This window comes from Lipotes vexillifer, unplaced genomic scaffold (assembly GCF_000442215.2).
Source record: "Lipotes vexillifer unplaced genomic scaffold, Lipotes_vexillifer_v1.1 scaffold1359, whole genome shotgun sequence".
Taxonomy (NCBI): Eukaryota; Metazoa; Chordata; class Mammalia; order Artiodactyla; family Lipotidae; genus Lipotes; species Lipotes vexillifer.
The window spans coordinates 1,363,263-1,379,213 of record NW_006771596.1 but is presented as its reverse complement, the minus strand read 5'-3'; the positions used below and the strand labels follow the sequence as shown (position 1 = coordinate 1,379,213).

Here is a 15,951-nt window from a genome sequence, read left to right as displayed (position 1 = left end):
AAAATTTCAAAAAGAGTGTTCCCAGGCCCTTGGGAAACAATCCTGAGTCGTGAGACTAGCCGTGGGCGTATTTAGCCATTGGGGATTGACATTCCTTTGAAAAGGGCAGAGAAGGGGTGTCTTCCCCTATTTTGAACAGGGACCAAGCGTCCAGCTTCTCACTTGTGCGACCTTCCGCCTGCACCAGCCTGCCGCGCCCAGCTCCCCGCTGGCTGCCGTCCTCCTGTTCCTTTACAAGACCCACTTCCCCGCCTTCCTGGGTCCCCCAGTTCCTCCCGGAGGTAACAGGAACGCGGCACGCCCCGCCTCCACCGGTTTACTAGACTTCCGCTCTCGTTCTCACCAGGGACTATCGAGGGGAGCAGCTAACGCGCACCCAGCCTCGCCCTGGCGCCCCTCGTGACGTCATCTCCCAGGGCCGCGCGGGTCACGTGACGCCACGTGCGTCTGCCAGCGGGCGGCGGGAGCGTGCGCGGCTGCACCCATGGGTGGCAGTTGGGGTGAGGCTGCCCCTGGGGGTCGTGGCCATCGAGTGCCATCAAGGGTCCCAAGCGGTGTCTGCCATCTACTGAGGCCAGGTGAGGGTCGTAGGGCGTGCGGGCCTTGCTGGGGTGCGGGGTGCGGGGCGCCGGGCCCAGTTGGAGCGAGCGCGCCGTCTCCAAGTTATTCCGCGCTGGGCCCCGTCGGGCCCGGGCCGTTCCGCCCTGCGGTTGGAGGGGAAACGCGAGGGTGGTTCTAACCGAGCTTCTGAGGGTCCCGTTCGGAGTACGCATGCGGCCTTGGCAGGCAGCGCCAGGAGGAATGGGCTCGTGGTATAGCCTCCCAAAGGGCGAGAACTAGGCAGGCGACACGAGACCTTGCTTGAGCTGACCCCGTGCCCCCTCCAGGTGGAGGGCCCTCGACTGCTCCGCAGCAGATGATCTGTAAGATGGCCTGGTAAGTGACACTGCTCCGGCCCCAGCTTCCCGTTCCCGGAACTGGGCCCGCAGTTCTTCTCCAGCATTATTTCATGGGGAAAAATGAGGATAGAGTCAACTTTTGTGTCATGGTCTACAGTTCTGCGAAGACTGTGGAAGAAAAGGCGATTTTGTGTAATGAGGTGGTGATAAGGATATTTACAGGGTCGTAAGGAATGAAGTTAAAGTTAACTCCCCTGTACTTTCAACTGCTTGACAAAGCTGCCTCTCCCAAGGCACCTTCCCTTACTCCCTGAGCCAGAAGGGATTGCTGTCCGGAGTCCTTCCCTTCCTACTATTTGTCAGTTATCTGTGTCCAGTGGGTAAACCCAAGTAGGCCTAATTCAACCCGTGATCTCTTGTCCCAGTTTCTGGTCCCGGCTGGTGCTCAGTAGGAGTACGGCTGTCTGTCCAGAGCTTTAGGGGCTGGAAGGAATGTGGGCTGCAAGCCTCCAGCGTGCTTGGGTCTGCAGTGACCCTGTGCATTCCTACAGTGCTTGCAAGAAAAATTTTGAAACGGTTTGAGGCCTTGTCCTGCTCCATCCAGAGCAAGGTTATAGAAATTTCAGACAATTGCCTGCTGCCTTCCCTGTCTGGTGTGCTGGGCAGCATACAGATCGGTACTGTCTGATGTGGTGACCACTTGACACATGTGGTTAAATTTAAAACTCAGTTTTTCATTCCCACTACCTACATTTTTAGATGCTCAGTAGCCACATTTGGCAAGTGGCTACTCTATTGCATCGTGCAGATTAGAGAACGTTGATATCTTTGCCAAAGTCGGTTTGGATTTCGGGTGTTTGCTCTGTTCCAGGCTTGTGGCAAATTTTATTGTATTATTTTATTATATCCTTCAAACAGAAGCCTTACAGAAGTTGAAAGTGAAGCTTAGGGAGAGTGGTAAAGGTGAAGTTAGACCCACAGCAGGGAATAAAGAGTAGAAAAGAATGATAGGGATGGGCCCTGCCCTTTGGGACATTACCATTTGCAGGTAAACCAAAGAGAAGCGAAGGCTAAATTCTGCAATGGTGGAATGGAGGGAGGAAGGGAGGGAGGAATGGAATCCAGAAGCAGGTACGAAGTTTTGGTTCTAGGGAAATGCCATTGGGCCTTGCTTTGGGGCGAGGGCTGTTGGGTACAGGCAGGGATATGGCCAGCATGGTCATAGCAGGGCAGCACAGCTCCTATGCTCCTGCATGGCAGGGGTCACACCACACCTTCTCCCTTGAAGGTCAAGGTTTCTAGCAGATTTGGATCTCTCTCTTCAGTCCAAGTGCAAATGCTGAACACACCAGTCTCCTGGGGCTGCCGTCGGGACACTTGTCGGTGAGTCTCATGGTTCTGCAGTCCTAGGAGCGAGGCACTGGCTGCCCTTTGACTTTCTTTTCAGGGATGTTCAGATAGACAGCCTGGGTGTGGACGAGCTAGTGCTTCCAGAGCAGAGAGCAGGCCTGCCCACTGTTGACTGTCAAAGAGTTGGTTTTCCTGTGCTCAGGGTGCCTTTTCTGTGGTGCAGCCCACTGCATTGTGAGTGCCTTCTGGCTCCCCTTGTGTCACCCGATGGGAAATGGGGCTGGTAGAGAACGCTGGTGCTCTGTCTACCTACTGCTGTGGTGAATAATCAGCTGTCTTTGCTTTGTGTCTCCTACCAGCTTCCATGTAACTGATGGGCTACCTTGTCACGTGCCATTGCTGGGGGGGTATGTCAGACCCTTCACAGTTCCTGAAAGCACAGCCTCCCAACCCCCAACAGACTCTGCCCTGTGTTCCTGCTCCAGCTTCAGCAGCAGAAATCCCAGAATGTGAGAGCTAGAAGACACCTGAGAGATGATCCCTTCCGAGGATGACAGGTTCTTCTGGGGACTCTGCAGTGGTAAGTATGCAGGGTCTGGCCTAGCAAATCACTTCACTTCCATTTTATATGTTAATTTTCCATAAGTTCCCTTCTCAAGAGGTTCAAACCCATCCATTTATTCTTACCTACCCATATTGTAAGTCGGGTGATTGAGTCTCAGAAAGATGAATTGTCTTTAAGCTCCCGAAACTGTTTTGTGGACAGATAGTTGTCTACTATTTAGACTTGTGGAGCTCTGATTCTTTGGCATGGCATTTTGATTGCCTTTGTGGTTTTGGATTCAACCTGCAGCCTTTTCCCCAAGAATCTCCTAGGTCAGTGGTGTGTCAGCCTGGAAAGGGTGGGCTGCTACTAAGTCTCTGTCACAGAGGCCTCTTGGCACATGGTGGAGTCAGGAGTGGGAACTCAGGTTCATTTCTGTTTATTGCCACTCAGTAGCAGTTGGCAATTACAACAATCCCTGGCTATATCCTCACATCACTTTATTTTAACAGCAGGCCTCCAAGTTGTTTCCTTGTTTTTTATAGAAGAGGAAATGGGAACTGAGGTGGTGGCCTGCCCACACTGACACACCTGGTGAAGGTGCAGCAGAATTTGAACCCAGGCCTTTGCACCACAGTTCTCTGAGAAAGTTCAAATCCTCGCTTGCTCCCCTTCCAGGAGTCAGGAATTTCTGGTTCTTGGGCCCAGCTGAGGTGTGGGTGGCTCAGGGCCAGGTGTGCGTGTCTGACTGACCTTCTCTGACCCCAGGTTTCGGTGCCGTGTTGTCTGCTTCCAGAACAAGGATCTTCACTGTACATCAGGACCCAGGCCCCTCTGACATCTCCTGAATGAGAAACAAGGGATTTAATAAAACGGTGTAAAATTTGTAGTTCAGTCCGGCCTCTGTTTCTGTTTTTCACATGTTAGGTACAAAGAGGAGGAGGGCCCTCCCCTCCTTGAAGGAGTTTCAGCCAAGTTTGAGGGGCCCCTGGAGTGTCTCCCACTCTCATTGCTTTTGAGACTGCAGAGTGGGTGGTGGGTGGTAGGGCACCAATCCTGGAGTAGCTTCCGCTGGCTAGATGGCGTTCTCTGTCTTTTTTGCTCTTCACCAGCGTGGGTCAGACTCGGTTACACACCAAAGTGTTAAGTCCACAGTGTGTGGATTGATACTTTTAGGATGAGTGATGCACCCTTATGATCTATTTCATTTGATAAATAACTTCACAGTGGAAGCCCATTTAGCTCAATGTTGTGACCTTTTCAAGGAATGTCAGCAGGTTAGGCCAAGGCCGACTGAGCTAGAAAAGATTCAGTGAGCCGCGTTTACATTCAGTTTGTTAGTGATGTTGTGAATGGAAAAGTAACCAAAGGTCCCTCCACCGCAAGTCACTGCAGCTACACCCTGAGGGGGCGGGGGCAGAAAGCCTCACAGCTCTGAACTGGGTACCAGGGGAAGCGCTTCTGACAGCCTCCCGAGCAGACGAGGAAGAGTGAGAGGTGGCGGCTCCTCCCGAGTGCCGTCAGAGGATGAGCTGTGTGGCCTCTGTGGGTACATGCCGCTCCAGGGCACCTTGGCAGGGCCCTTCCCTGCAACTAACCCAACAGTATATATGCTCTGAGATGAGGTGGAAGTAAAAGCAAATCCTAAAGTGGGTGCAGTTGTGTAGGGGAACTGAGAAACAAAGGGACTGGGGACCTTCTACAGAGGGCAATGGCACCAGCAAGGGGAGCCAGAGTGAGGAGCCGCCGAAGGGACTGGACAGAGGGCGGCATCTTGAAATCGATCTAGGTCAGAAAATGAGAGTGAACCTGCCGCCCTCAGCCCCCAGGGGCACCTCCCTGCTGTCCTTCCATCCTCACTTGACCACCTGTTTGTTCCACCTGTCACTGTGCCCCAACTTGTCAGACCCTACCCCGGGGAAGCTGCATATAGGGCCACCATTTGTCCTTCCTGAGACGAGCGGACCCAGAGGTCCAGCCAGACCCAGGACGGGGAAGGATTTCTGGTGAGATGTCATTGGCCTCATAGATAAATGAGGCACTGGGTGGCAAATCGTTTGTGCAAGCTGTCAGTGGAGAGCACAGTCCTGACTGCAGTTAAGTGCAGGGCCACACAGCAGCAGGGTCTAAAGCTGGGACTGGTTAACCCACGGGCCACCCCCCAACCTAAGAATAGTCTTGACATCTTTACATGGAAAAAAAAAAAAACCTAAAGAAAACTATTTTGTGACATGAATTTTTTTTTTAAAGGGTTTTTTTTGGCTTTGGCTTTGGCTGTGTTGGGTTTTTGCATTGCTGCATGCAGGCTTTCTCTCTAGTTGTGGCGAGTGGGGACTTCTCTTCGTTGTGGTGCGCAGGCTTCTCACTGCGGTGGTTTCTCTTGTTGCAGAGCAGGGGCTCTAGGCTTGTGAGCTTCAGTAGTTGTGGCTCACAGGCTCTAGAGCGCAGGCTCAGTAGTTGTGGTGCACAGGCTTAGTTGCTCCGTCACATGTGGGATCTTCCCGGACCAGGGCTCGAACCCGTGTTTCCTGCAGGCGGATTCTTAACCACTGCACCACCAGGGAAGTCCCATGACGTGAAAATTTTATCGAGTTCAGGTTTCAACGTCTCAAGTTTCACTGGAACAGCCGCATCATTTTTTTCACTTGTTAATTTAATGCAAACCCCGGGCCCAGAGATTGGGGAAGTGAAACCTTGAGGCTCTGTGAGAACTCCCCAGGTACTCCTGAGCTTTGGTTTGGAAAACCCTTCAAAAGCACCAGCCAAAGAGGCAGGGGGTGCGAAGGTGCTCTTCAGAGACTGGGAGGATGAAACTTGACCAGAACTTGCTCACGAGAAGCCCCAGGCCTGGCGCAGGGTGGGGCCAAAGCCTGGTCCGGATGGGAGGGTCCCCTCAGAGCAATGGGCGCAGTGCTGTGAGGCTTGGTTTTATCAGGCATTTGAAAATAAGCACTTTACAATTTCATTAGATATGTATTCGTTTTAAAGTCTCTGAAGGAAAAAAACCCCTTGCATATCAAACAATGTTTCAGAGTTTAAAAAGTGAGTTGGGCTTCCTTGGTGGCTCAGTGGTTGAGAGTCCGCCTGCCGGGAAGATCCCACATGCCAGGAGGATCCCGTGTGCCGCGGAGTGGCTGGGCCCGTGGGCCATGGCCGCTGAGCCTGCGCGTCCGGAGCCTGTGCTCCGCAACGGGAGAGGCCACAACAGTGCGAGGCCCGCGTACTGCAAAAAATAAATAAATAAATAAATAAAAATAAATAAAATAAAATAAAAAGTGAGTTGATTGATGAGGACCTACTATAGCACAGGGAACTCCACTCAATGCTCTGTGGTGACCTAAATGGGAAGGAAATCCAAAAAAGGGGATATATGTATACGTGTAGGTGATTAACTTTGCTGTACAGTAGAAACTAACACATTATAAAGCAGCTATACTCCAATAAAACTTAATTTAAAAAAAGAGAAACTTTTGGGGCTTCCCTGGTGGCGCAGTGGTTGGGAGTCCGCCTGCCGATGCGGGGGATACGGGTTCGTGCCCCGGTCTGGGAGGATCCCACATGCCGTGGAGCGGCTGGGCCCGTGAGCCATGGCCGCTGAGCCTGCGCGTCCGGAGCCTGTGCTCCGCAACGGGAGAGGCCACAACAGTGAGAGGCCCACATACCGCAAAAAAAAAAAAAAAGAGAAACTTTTGGGGCTTCCCTGGTGGCGCAGTGGTTGGGAGGCCGCCTGCCGATGCGGGGGATACGGGTTCGTGCCCCGGTCTGGGAGGATCCCACATGCCGTGGAGCGGCTGGGCCCGTGAGCCATGGCCGCTGAGCCTGCGCGTCCGGAGCCTGTGCTCCGCAACGGGAGAGGCCACAACAGTGAGAGGCCCACATACCGCAAAAAAAAAAAAAAAGAGAAACTTTTGGGGCTTCCCTGGTGGCGCAGTGGTTGGGAGGCCGCCTGCCGATGCGGGGGATACGGGTTCGTGCCCCGGTCTGGGAGGATCCCACATGCCGTGGAGCGGCTGGGCCCGTGAGCCATGGCCGCTGAGCCTGCGCGTCCGGAGCCTGTGCTCCGCAACGGGAGAGGCCACAACAGTGAGAGGCCCACATACCGCAAAAAAAAAAAAAAAGAGAAACTTTTGGGGCTTCCCTGGTGGCGCAGTGGTTGGGAGGCCGCCTGCCGATGCGGGGGATACGGGTTCGTGCCCCGGTCTGGGAGGATCCCACATGCCGTGGAGCGGCTGGGCCCGTGAGCCATGGCCGCTGAGCCTGCGCGTCCGGAGCCTGTGCTCCGCAACGGGAGAGGCCACAACAGTGAGAGGCCCACATACCGCAAAAAAAAAAAAAAAGAGAAACTTTTGGGGCTTCCCTGGTGGCGCAGTGGTTGGGAGGCCGCCTGCCGATGCGGGGGATACGGGTTCGTGCCCCGGTCTGGGAGGATCCCACATGCCGTGGAGCGGCTGGGCCCGTGAGCCATGGCCGCTGAGCCTGCGCGTCCGGAGCCTGTGCTCCGCAACGGGAGAGGCCACAACAGTGAGAGGCCCACATACCGCAAAAAAAAAAAAAAAGAGAAACTTTTGGGGCTTCCCTGGTGGCGCAGTGGTTGGGAGGCCGCCTGCCGATGCGGGGGATACGGGTTCGTGCCCCGGTCTGGGAGGATCCCACATGCCGTGGAGCGGCTGGGCCCGTGAGCCATGGCCGCTGAGCCTGCGCGTCCGGAGCCTGTGCTCCGCAACGGGAGAGGCCACAACAGTGAGAGGCCCACATACCGCAAAAAAAAAAAAAAAGAGAAACTTTTGGGGCTTCCCTGGTGGCGCAGTGGTTGGGAGGCCGCCTGCCGATGCGGGGGATACGGGTTCGTGCCCCGGTCTGGGAGGATCCCACATGCCGTGGAGCGGCTGGGCCCGTGAGCCATGGCCGCTGAGCCTGCGCGTCCGGAGCCTGTGCTCCGCAACGGGAGAGGCCACAACAGTGAGAGGCCCACATACCGCAAAAAAAAAAAAAAAGAGAAACTTTTGGGGCTTCCCTGGTGGCGCAGTGGTTGGGAGGCCGCCTGCCGATGCGGGGGATACGGGTTCGTGCCCCGGTCTGGGAGGATCCCACATGCCGTGGAGCGGCTGGGCCCGTGAGCCATGGCCGCTGAGCCTGCGCGTCCGGAGCCTGTGCTCCGCAACGGGAGAGGCCACAACAGTGAGAGGCCCACATACCGCAAAAAAAAAAAAAAAGAGAAACTTTTGGGGCTTCCCTGGTGGCGCAGTGGTTGGGAGGCCGCCTGCCGATGCGGGGGATACGGGTTCGTGCCCCGGTCTGGGAGGATCCCACATGCCGTGGAGCGGCTGGGCCCGTGAGCCATGGCCGCTGAGCCTGCGCGTCCGGAGCCTGTGCTCCGCAATGGGAGAGGCCACAACAGTGAGAGGCCCACATACCGCAAAAAAAAAAAAAAAGAGAAACTTTTGATCACGCTTGGTTAGAAATTTTATTCTAGTCTCGAGCTAAAATGAACCCCAAATTTTATTCTAGTCTAGACTCTAAATGTCACAGAATAAATTCTTTTATTCATTCAGGTTAAAAAAAAAAGTGACTTGACTGAAAGACAGTTCTTAAATAAACTAGATTTTTGAGTAGAGAGTCCCAAAGGTAGTACACGGATGACTCAAACTTGGGAAATGCGCTGTCCTCCCTGTGCGAGGGGAGGGATGAGAGAGAACTGCCCCGCGTCCCCAACCCTGACGCTGTGTGGTCGGAAGTCTGAGCTGGCCCGTCTGGCCACTTGTCAAGGGCCCGCCTGCTCCACGGAGAGGAGTGAGGCCACACCTCTGGGAGGTGAGGACCAAGGTGGGACAGAAGGGCTCCTGGTGCAGCTCCTGGGTCTCACTACTTAGAGGGACAGGCAGGTGGGCCCCGAGGACACAAAGGACCCTTCTGGGAAACATCCGGAAGCCTGGACCTGTGGCAAGGCTGGGTCTTGGCATGATGAACCCAGACCACCAGCCCCGTGGCTGTGGCGGGCTAAGCCTGGAAGCTGGCTTTGTGGTTCACATCACAACGTGGTCACACTTGGAAGGAGTACTGCCTAGGCTCCTGCCCCAAAGTCCTGGGTATCGGCATTTGTTCACGTCTTGTCGAGGTGCAATGTACCTACCCGAAAATCCGCCTAGTGCTGAGGTCTGAGAGCTGACGGCTTTTGCGGCCACCGCCACGTCAAGACAACCATGCTCAGGGTCCCAGTCGTGGCTCGGATGCAGCAGGGCTGGGGACTGCAGAGACGCGGCTGCTTGGGGCGAGGGTGAGATCACAGAGGGTCGGCGTTTCCTTGACCGCCTTGATGGTGAGGCACGCCCTGCGGGGAACCAGGAAGCAGCGCTCAGAGCCCCTTGGGAGGGGACGGCAGGCGGGGAGGGCAACCCCTCCCTGGGGCCACAAGAACCCACTTCCTACTTCACCACAGGCTGCGCGAGGGAGGGCTGGGCCTGTGCCAGAGCACCCCTCGCCTGAGCTGCTCTGCACAGGGAGGTCGGGGCAACCTGACCTGGGTGCTTCCCGCCAGCAGGATGGAGGACGAAGGCCCTGAGTGCGGCAAGCCCGACTTTGTGCTTTTGGACCAAGTGACCATGGAAGACTTCATGGAGAACCTGAAGCTCAGGTAGACCTAGGGCAGGGGCTCCCCTTCTCCCCATCCCCACTCCCGCTGGTCTCCGCCAGCCCCAGCCCGCTGTCTGCATGACTGCAGGGGGACGTTGGGACAGGAAGGACTGTTGCCTCACGGCCAGGGCAACCAGTCAGTGCTAGAGCAGGCTTCCCAGACCAGGGCCTCCCACACAGCCCAGGTGCCTCCTGACCCCTCCTCCTGGCAGGTGCCAGGCCCCCAGACCGGGTAGATGCTCTGTCCCCCTAGTGGGGCTGTGCTGGGCCCTGGGGGCTCCAAGGGAAGTTGTCAGGGCCCACCCTGGGGGTGCAGGTGGACAAGCTGAGATGACGCTCTCAGGGGGGCATGTGGGGTGCTTCAGGGCGTGGCCGGTAGAAGTGACACGGGGCCCTATTTGCCGGAGGGCAGAGGGCAGGGAGGAGTCGGTGGTGGCGCCAGGAGCTGGCTTCATCCCTGGACAGCCAGGGGGAGCAGAAGGTGACTGTGCAGAGCTTTGGGGACAGGTCCCACTGACCCCAGATTGCTGGAGTCAGGCACAGGCGGGCCCTGAGCCGAGGTCAGGGCTGTGGGATGGAGAGTCAGACAGGAAATGAGCGTCTCTTTTGGGGGCAGAGAGCTAAGCATGATTTCACTTCATTCCTATAAACTAGCTTCTGAGACAGGTATTACCATCTCCGTATTAACGATGGAACCCCGAGCCTGGGGCCACACAGCTTGCAGATGGGAGAGTCTGTCTCCAGCAGGTCCCGGGTGTGCAGGGAGCCAAGCCAGGGAACTCCCACGTCCGAGGCAGCTGAGGAAGAGGAACCCGGGACCGGCTGTCAGGGCAGCAGGCGGCCCTGTGCTCCCCCCAGGGCAGAAGAGTCGAGGGAGGATGGACACAGGCACCCTTCTGGGTGACTAGGTTCCTGCAGGGAAGGGTCCAAAAGTCTGAGGAGGTGCCCAGGGGGAGGATGGTGGCACCCCTCCCAGTCCCTGCTGTCTGGGTGGGGCTGGGCTGGGTCGCTTCTGCTTCTGGGTCCCTGCCCAGGTCTTGAGGCGGAAACAGCTGGAGGCCCCTCCCTCCGCCTCCCGCCCCCACCTGCTCCGGTCCTCAACCCAGCTTCCCACACTGCCAGCTCTGCCTTGGACAGTGAGGCCTCGGGCAAGTCAGTCCCTTAATAAAGTGGGTAGTCATGATTCCCGTGCCATCAGGATCCCCGTGGAGAGCAGCTTGGATCCCACCACCACCTCGTGTGGGGTGCGACTCCCGGCAAACAGCACCAGGAAGGCTCAAGTCAGCCGGCACCCCCTCTCCTCCCGACTCCCTCGTCTACTCTCAGCCCTGCGGGTGGGCCAGGGCCCCAAGGCTTCCCGCCTGGGCCCAATGCCCCGGGACCTAGGTGTGTGCCCCCGAGGCCCCGAGCACTGAGGACTGGCCCTGCCTGTGCCAGGTTCGAGAAGGGCCACATCTACACGTACATCGGTGAGGTGCTGGTGTCCGTGAACCCCTACCAGGAGCTGCCCCTGTATGGGCCCGAGGCCATCGCCAGGTACCAGGGCCGCGAGCTCTATGAGCGGCCGCCCCACCTGTACGCTGTGGCCAACGCTGCCTACAGGGCGATGAAGCGCCGGTCCAGGGATACCTGCATTGTTATCTCAGGTACCTGCCCTGCAGCCAGGGCCCAGGCTCTGGCTCACAGCCTCCCTGCGCCCAGGTGTTTTCATCTGTCAGTGATGGGGAGGTGATTGGAGCACCTGGGAGTGGGGATGGGCACTGGGAGCTGGTTAAGGGGGAGCAGCCAGAAATTGACTGTCCTTCCTTCCGGCAGGGGAGAGTGGGGCAGGGAAGACGGAAGCCAGCAGGCGCATAATGCAGTACATTGCTGCCGTCACCAACCCGAGCCAGAGGGCCGAGGTGGAGAGGTGAGGGCGGGGAGAGGGTGGGGAAGGGCCTCATGCCTGTTGGGGGGGCAAGAGACACAGTGGAGCCCGGCTCAGGCCAAGTACAGTGGCTGTCAGCAAGCCTCCAGGTGAGCCGCAGCCTGGACCTCTCTCGACCCAAAGAGAGGCGAGGCCCAGCACGTGGGTGCCCTTCCTCTAGGGACAGGAAGGGAGTGAGGTGCAGAGGGCCGACAGACGGGTGCTGGGCCCTCACCGGGACCTGATGGAAGTGGAGAAGTTGGCTGGCCCGTCAGGAAGGCCCAGGATGCCAGGCCGGGTGTCAGGGTTTGGGTCGGGAACCCGGAACCCAGGGCCCACCTGCCTGCCAGCTGCTCACCAGCGGGGATTTGTAGGAGCTGTGTGGGAGCCCCGGCTCTTCCTGTTGAGGTGGGGTAAGGTGGGGTTCGGGGCAGGAGTGGGGTGGGAACAGCGATGGAAGTTCCCAAGCACACATGGCTGGCAGCGCCGAGCGTGCAGACCCTGCTCCTCACTGGGCTGCAGCTTTCGTCTGGGAAGGTAGGGCCATTGCCTTTCAAAGCTCAAGGCTTTACAGGACAACCAGTGTGAGCCCCCTGCAGGTGCCTTTCCCAGCATCTCAGAGTCAAAGGCCAGCAAGGGGCAGCGCAGGGTGAGGCCAGGCCCTCAGGCTCCCTCTCCTCCTGTGATGGGGAAGCCTCAGACGGGGATGCTGGACCTGGGCACGGCCCCCAGCGCGAGGTCTTTGCGCTACAGCCCCTCGGCCCCTCTGCCCCCCCGCAGGGTCAAGGACGTGCTGCTCAAGTCCACCTGCGTGCTGGAGGCCTTCGGCAACGCTCGCACTAACCGCAACCACAACTCCAGCCGCTTCGGCAAGTACATGGACATCAACTTTGACTTCAAAGGAGACCCCGTGGGGGGACACATCCACAGCTACCTGCTGGAGAAGGTGGGCCTTAACACCGAAACCCTGGGCAGGTGGGCCGCACAAAGGCATCCCTTGGCGGGACCAGGCAGAGCTGCCCCACCACACCGAGCCCCCCAGGCCTGGCACCCTGGGGACAGGAACCTACCTTCTCAGGTGTCCCAGCTTCACTGGGCGGGGCTCCCCCTGTAGCCAGGTCAGCCACCACCCCCACCTGCACTGCCCCGAGGGCTCTGGGACAGGTCCCCCGGGGTGGGGCCAGCATCCAGGCCTCGGTCCAGCTGCTCCTCTCTCCTCAGTCTCGGGTCCTCAAGCAGCATGTGGGCGAGAGGAACTTCCATGCCTTCTACCAGGTGAGCCAAAGCAGGCAGGGGGAGACCTGCAGGGAAGGCCTTCTGATTGCCCCACCCACAGTCCCTTTCCCTCCCCTCTCCCTCCATGCCATCGCCCCGGCCCCGCCCCTACTGCGGTGGGAGCTCCCTGGACGTGGCTGTGTGTACACCCCATCTGACTCTGACGTGGGGTCCCCCTGGACACGGGCAGGGCAGTGTCCACACCATGTCTGACACTGAGGTGGATTCTGAACACTGATAGTGTCTACACTGGGTTAGACCCATTGAGGTGGGATCTCCTTGGACTTGGGTGGTATCTACATTCTTTCTGACTCACCGAAGTGCGTCTGCCTGGACATTGGCAGCGTCTACATCGTGTCTGATCACTGAAGTAGGTCCTCCCAGGACACAGGCAATGTCTGCAATGTGTCTGACCTCTGAAGTGGGTCTCTGTGGACTCAGGGGTATCTACACCATGTCTGACCACTGAAGTGGTCCTTCCCTGGATAGGTGTGGTGTCTACACAGTATCTGACCTAGAAGTAGGCTCTCCCTGGGCTCAGGCGGTGTCCACACCATCACTGTGCTGACCCGCACCGTGAATTTGTTGGGTCACCGGTGGTAGAAGGACGCGTCTATTTGTCCTGCGTACGTGGGTAGGGTCTTTGGAGCTCAGGGGCCTAACGGAGGGGTGTCGGGTCCTCCAGGTGCTGCGGGGCTGTGAGGACAAAGAGCTGCAAGAACTGCACCTGCAGAGAAACCCTGCGCTATATAATTTCACCCGCCAGGGGGCGGGGCTCAGTGTGAGTGGGGGCAGGGAGCCCAGGCTCTAATCACGCTTAGTCCCAGGACCCTGGTGCTGATGGCCAGTGACTTCAGCAGGCGCCAGGGCGGTGTGCATGGCTCAGAGGGACTGGTGGGGCCCTGACTCGGCAGGCTTTCAGTTGGAGGAATCGGGGCTCAGTGCCGGGATGGGGGTGCAGTGGGTGAGCATGCTCACCGGGACAGAGGAATGGAGGCTCAGCATGGCACTGGGGTGCTGAGCCCTGTCTCCCCAGGTCTTGGACAGCGACGAGAAGAGCCACCACCAGGCGGTGACGGAGGCCATGCGGGTGATCGGCTTCAGTCCTGAGGAGGTGGCCTCCGTGCACCGGATCCTGGCCGCCATCCTGCACCTGGTGAGCCTGGCTGTGGGCTCTGCGGCCATTTCCCCATGTGGTGCCCTGGCTGGGCACCTCCCCTGGAGGAGGAGACTGGCCTCTGGCAACCCAGCCATGTAACTGGCCCACTTCTCCCTCTGCTGAAACTGAGTTGCTTTGGCTATGGGTTCCCACAGGCTGGGCCCTGAGCCGTGGGACCTGAATGCCCAGAATGGGCCTGGTCCTTGTCTGGTAGATCAGCCCAGACTTAGCAGGCAAGGGCAGTCTGGGCTCAGTAAAGCTGAGCACATGCAGACCGGCCTTTTGCTTCCGTCACCTAAGAGCTGTGTGGCCTTGGGCAGGTTACTCAGTGCCTCTGAGCCTTAGTTCTCTCTGAGGAAGCATGAGGAATGGGTAGCACAGAGCCAGCTGCAGAAGGATGCAGTGGGACCATTCACATGACGTTCGGGTGGGAAGCCTTGGGGAAGGCTCTGGCGTGCTTCAGGAAGTGCTCCCCTCTCTCTCTGTGGCTGTGTATGTGGTAGAAGCCAAGCTCTACTGTACCCCGCGTCCCTGCCTCCCCCCGCCCCCCTGGGGGCAGAGGGGTGCAGCAGCCTCCTCTGAGGCGTGGAGCCTGACTTCATGGTTCCCGCATCACCAGGGAAACATCAAGTTTGTGGAGCTGGAGGAGGGCAGTCTGGAGCAGAGGCGCCTGGCGGTGACTGATGAGGTGCTGGTGGACCACGTGGCTGAGCTGACGGCCACACCCCGGGGGATGGTGCTCCGCTGCCTGCTGGCTCGCACCGTGGCGTCGGGAGGCAGGGAACTCATCGAGAAGGGCCACACTGCGGCCGAGGCCAGCTATGCCCGGGACGCCTGTGCCAAGGTGCTCTGGAGGTGGGGGGGCAACCTGGAGGCCTTCCCGGAGGAGACGAGGCCAGAGGCAGTCAGAGGCAGCTGGCTCCTGGTCTCTTCCCAGGCAGTGTACCAGCGGCTGTTTGAGTGGGTGGTGGACCGGATCAACCATGTCATGGAACCCCGGGACCGGGACCCCCGGCGCGACGGCAAGGACACAGTCATCGGCGTGCTGGACATCTACGGCTTCGAGGTGTTCCCTGTCAACAGGTGGGTAGCCCTGCCACCACACCCTGACCCCGCCCACCTTCTAAGGCCGCCTTAGTCCTGGGGAGCTCGGCTGGGCTGGGGAGCAGGGGGTCCGGCGTCGGTGCCAGTCGGTCCCTGGCCCCAGGCTCATGCCTTCAAGCCGACCTTAGCTGTGCCGCCGTCCACTGGTGCCTGGGAAGGCAAGATCTCGGCTCACTTCCCCTCGCTGGGACTCCCAGATCCACTCCAGGGCGTGCGTGCTGGACTTGGGGCAGGCGGGTAAAAGAGCGGCCCGGAGCGGGAGATGCTCCCCGACAGAGAGGCCACTTGGGGCGCCTGGCACCAGCGCCCTCAGGCAAACTTCAGGGGATCTATTTGCGGGGAAGCCTGCCATTTGTCGCGCTCGCTCCCCGTGGAGCCAAAGCCCTGAGGTGGGCGGTCGAGGCATGACTCTCAGCGGCCCCTCCGCCCCCAGCTTCGAGCAGTTCTGCATCAATTACTGCAACGAGAAGCTGCAGCAGCTCTTCATCCAGCTCATCCTGAAGCAGGAGCAGGAAGAGTACGAGCGGGAGGGCATCGCCTGGCGGAGCGTGAGTGCCGGGCCGTCCTGCACACCGCGGGCCCAGAGGGAGAGGCATGGCGCTGGGCGGGCGGGTGTGTGCAGAGGAGGGCGGGGGAGCGGGCGCCGGGTGGGAACTCGGGCGCGAGGCCGGCCGATGGGGCTCGGGAGCTGCCCTGCTTCCCTCCCGCAGGTGGAGTACTTCAACAACGCCACCATCGTGGACCTGGTGGAGCGGCCCCACCGGGGCATCCTGGCTGTGCTGGACGAGGCCTGCGGCAGCGCGGGCCCCATCACCGACCGGATCTTCCTGCAGACCCTGGACACGCACCACCGCCACCATCCACACTACACCAGCCGCCAGGTGCCCCTCCACCCCTGCGGTTGCCTCCGCCCTGTGCACCCCCGGCTGGTCCCAGCACTGGAAAGGGTGCCACAGGTGCCACGCTGCCTGTCTTGGGGTGGGGGTGGGGGTCCTTGGCGGTGGCTCAGCCTTCTCTGCAGGACTGCCCCCCCTCCCCCAGATCCCCCCACACCTTCTGTGCCTTGACCTGGCCTGCCCACCCC

The 15,951-nt window shown here is 59.0% G+C and overlaps 1 protein-coding gene across 1 annotated transcript in view; it reads left to right on the top strand.

Moving 5' to 3' along the window:
- The first annotated feature begins 9,332 nt into the window (after positions 1-9,332).
- MYO1G (myosin IG) overlaps positions 9,333-15,951 on the top strand; it is a 16,264-nt gene continuing 9,645 nt past the window's right edge. The window contains exons 1-11 of the mRNA XM_007447021.1: positions 9,333-9,424; positions 10,861-11,069; positions 11,239-11,332; positions 12,110-12,275; positions 12,551-12,604; positions 13,290-13,385; positions 13,641-13,760; positions 14,383-14,607; positions 14,701-14,846; positions 15,301-15,415; positions 15,578-15,748. Coding sequence (XP_007447083.1) covers positions 9,333-9,424; positions 10,861-11,069; positions 11,239-11,332; positions 12,110-12,275; positions 12,551-12,604; positions 13,290-13,385; positions 13,641-13,760; positions 14,383-14,607; positions 14,701-14,846; positions 15,301-15,415; positions 15,578-15,748 — 1,488 coding nt within the window. The remainder of the gene's footprint in view (positions 9,425-10,860; positions 11,070-11,238; positions 11,333-12,109; positions 12,276-12,550; positions 12,605-13,289; positions 13,386-13,640; positions 13,761-14,382; positions 14,608-14,700; positions 14,847-15,300; positions 15,416-15,577; positions 15,749-15,951) is intronic.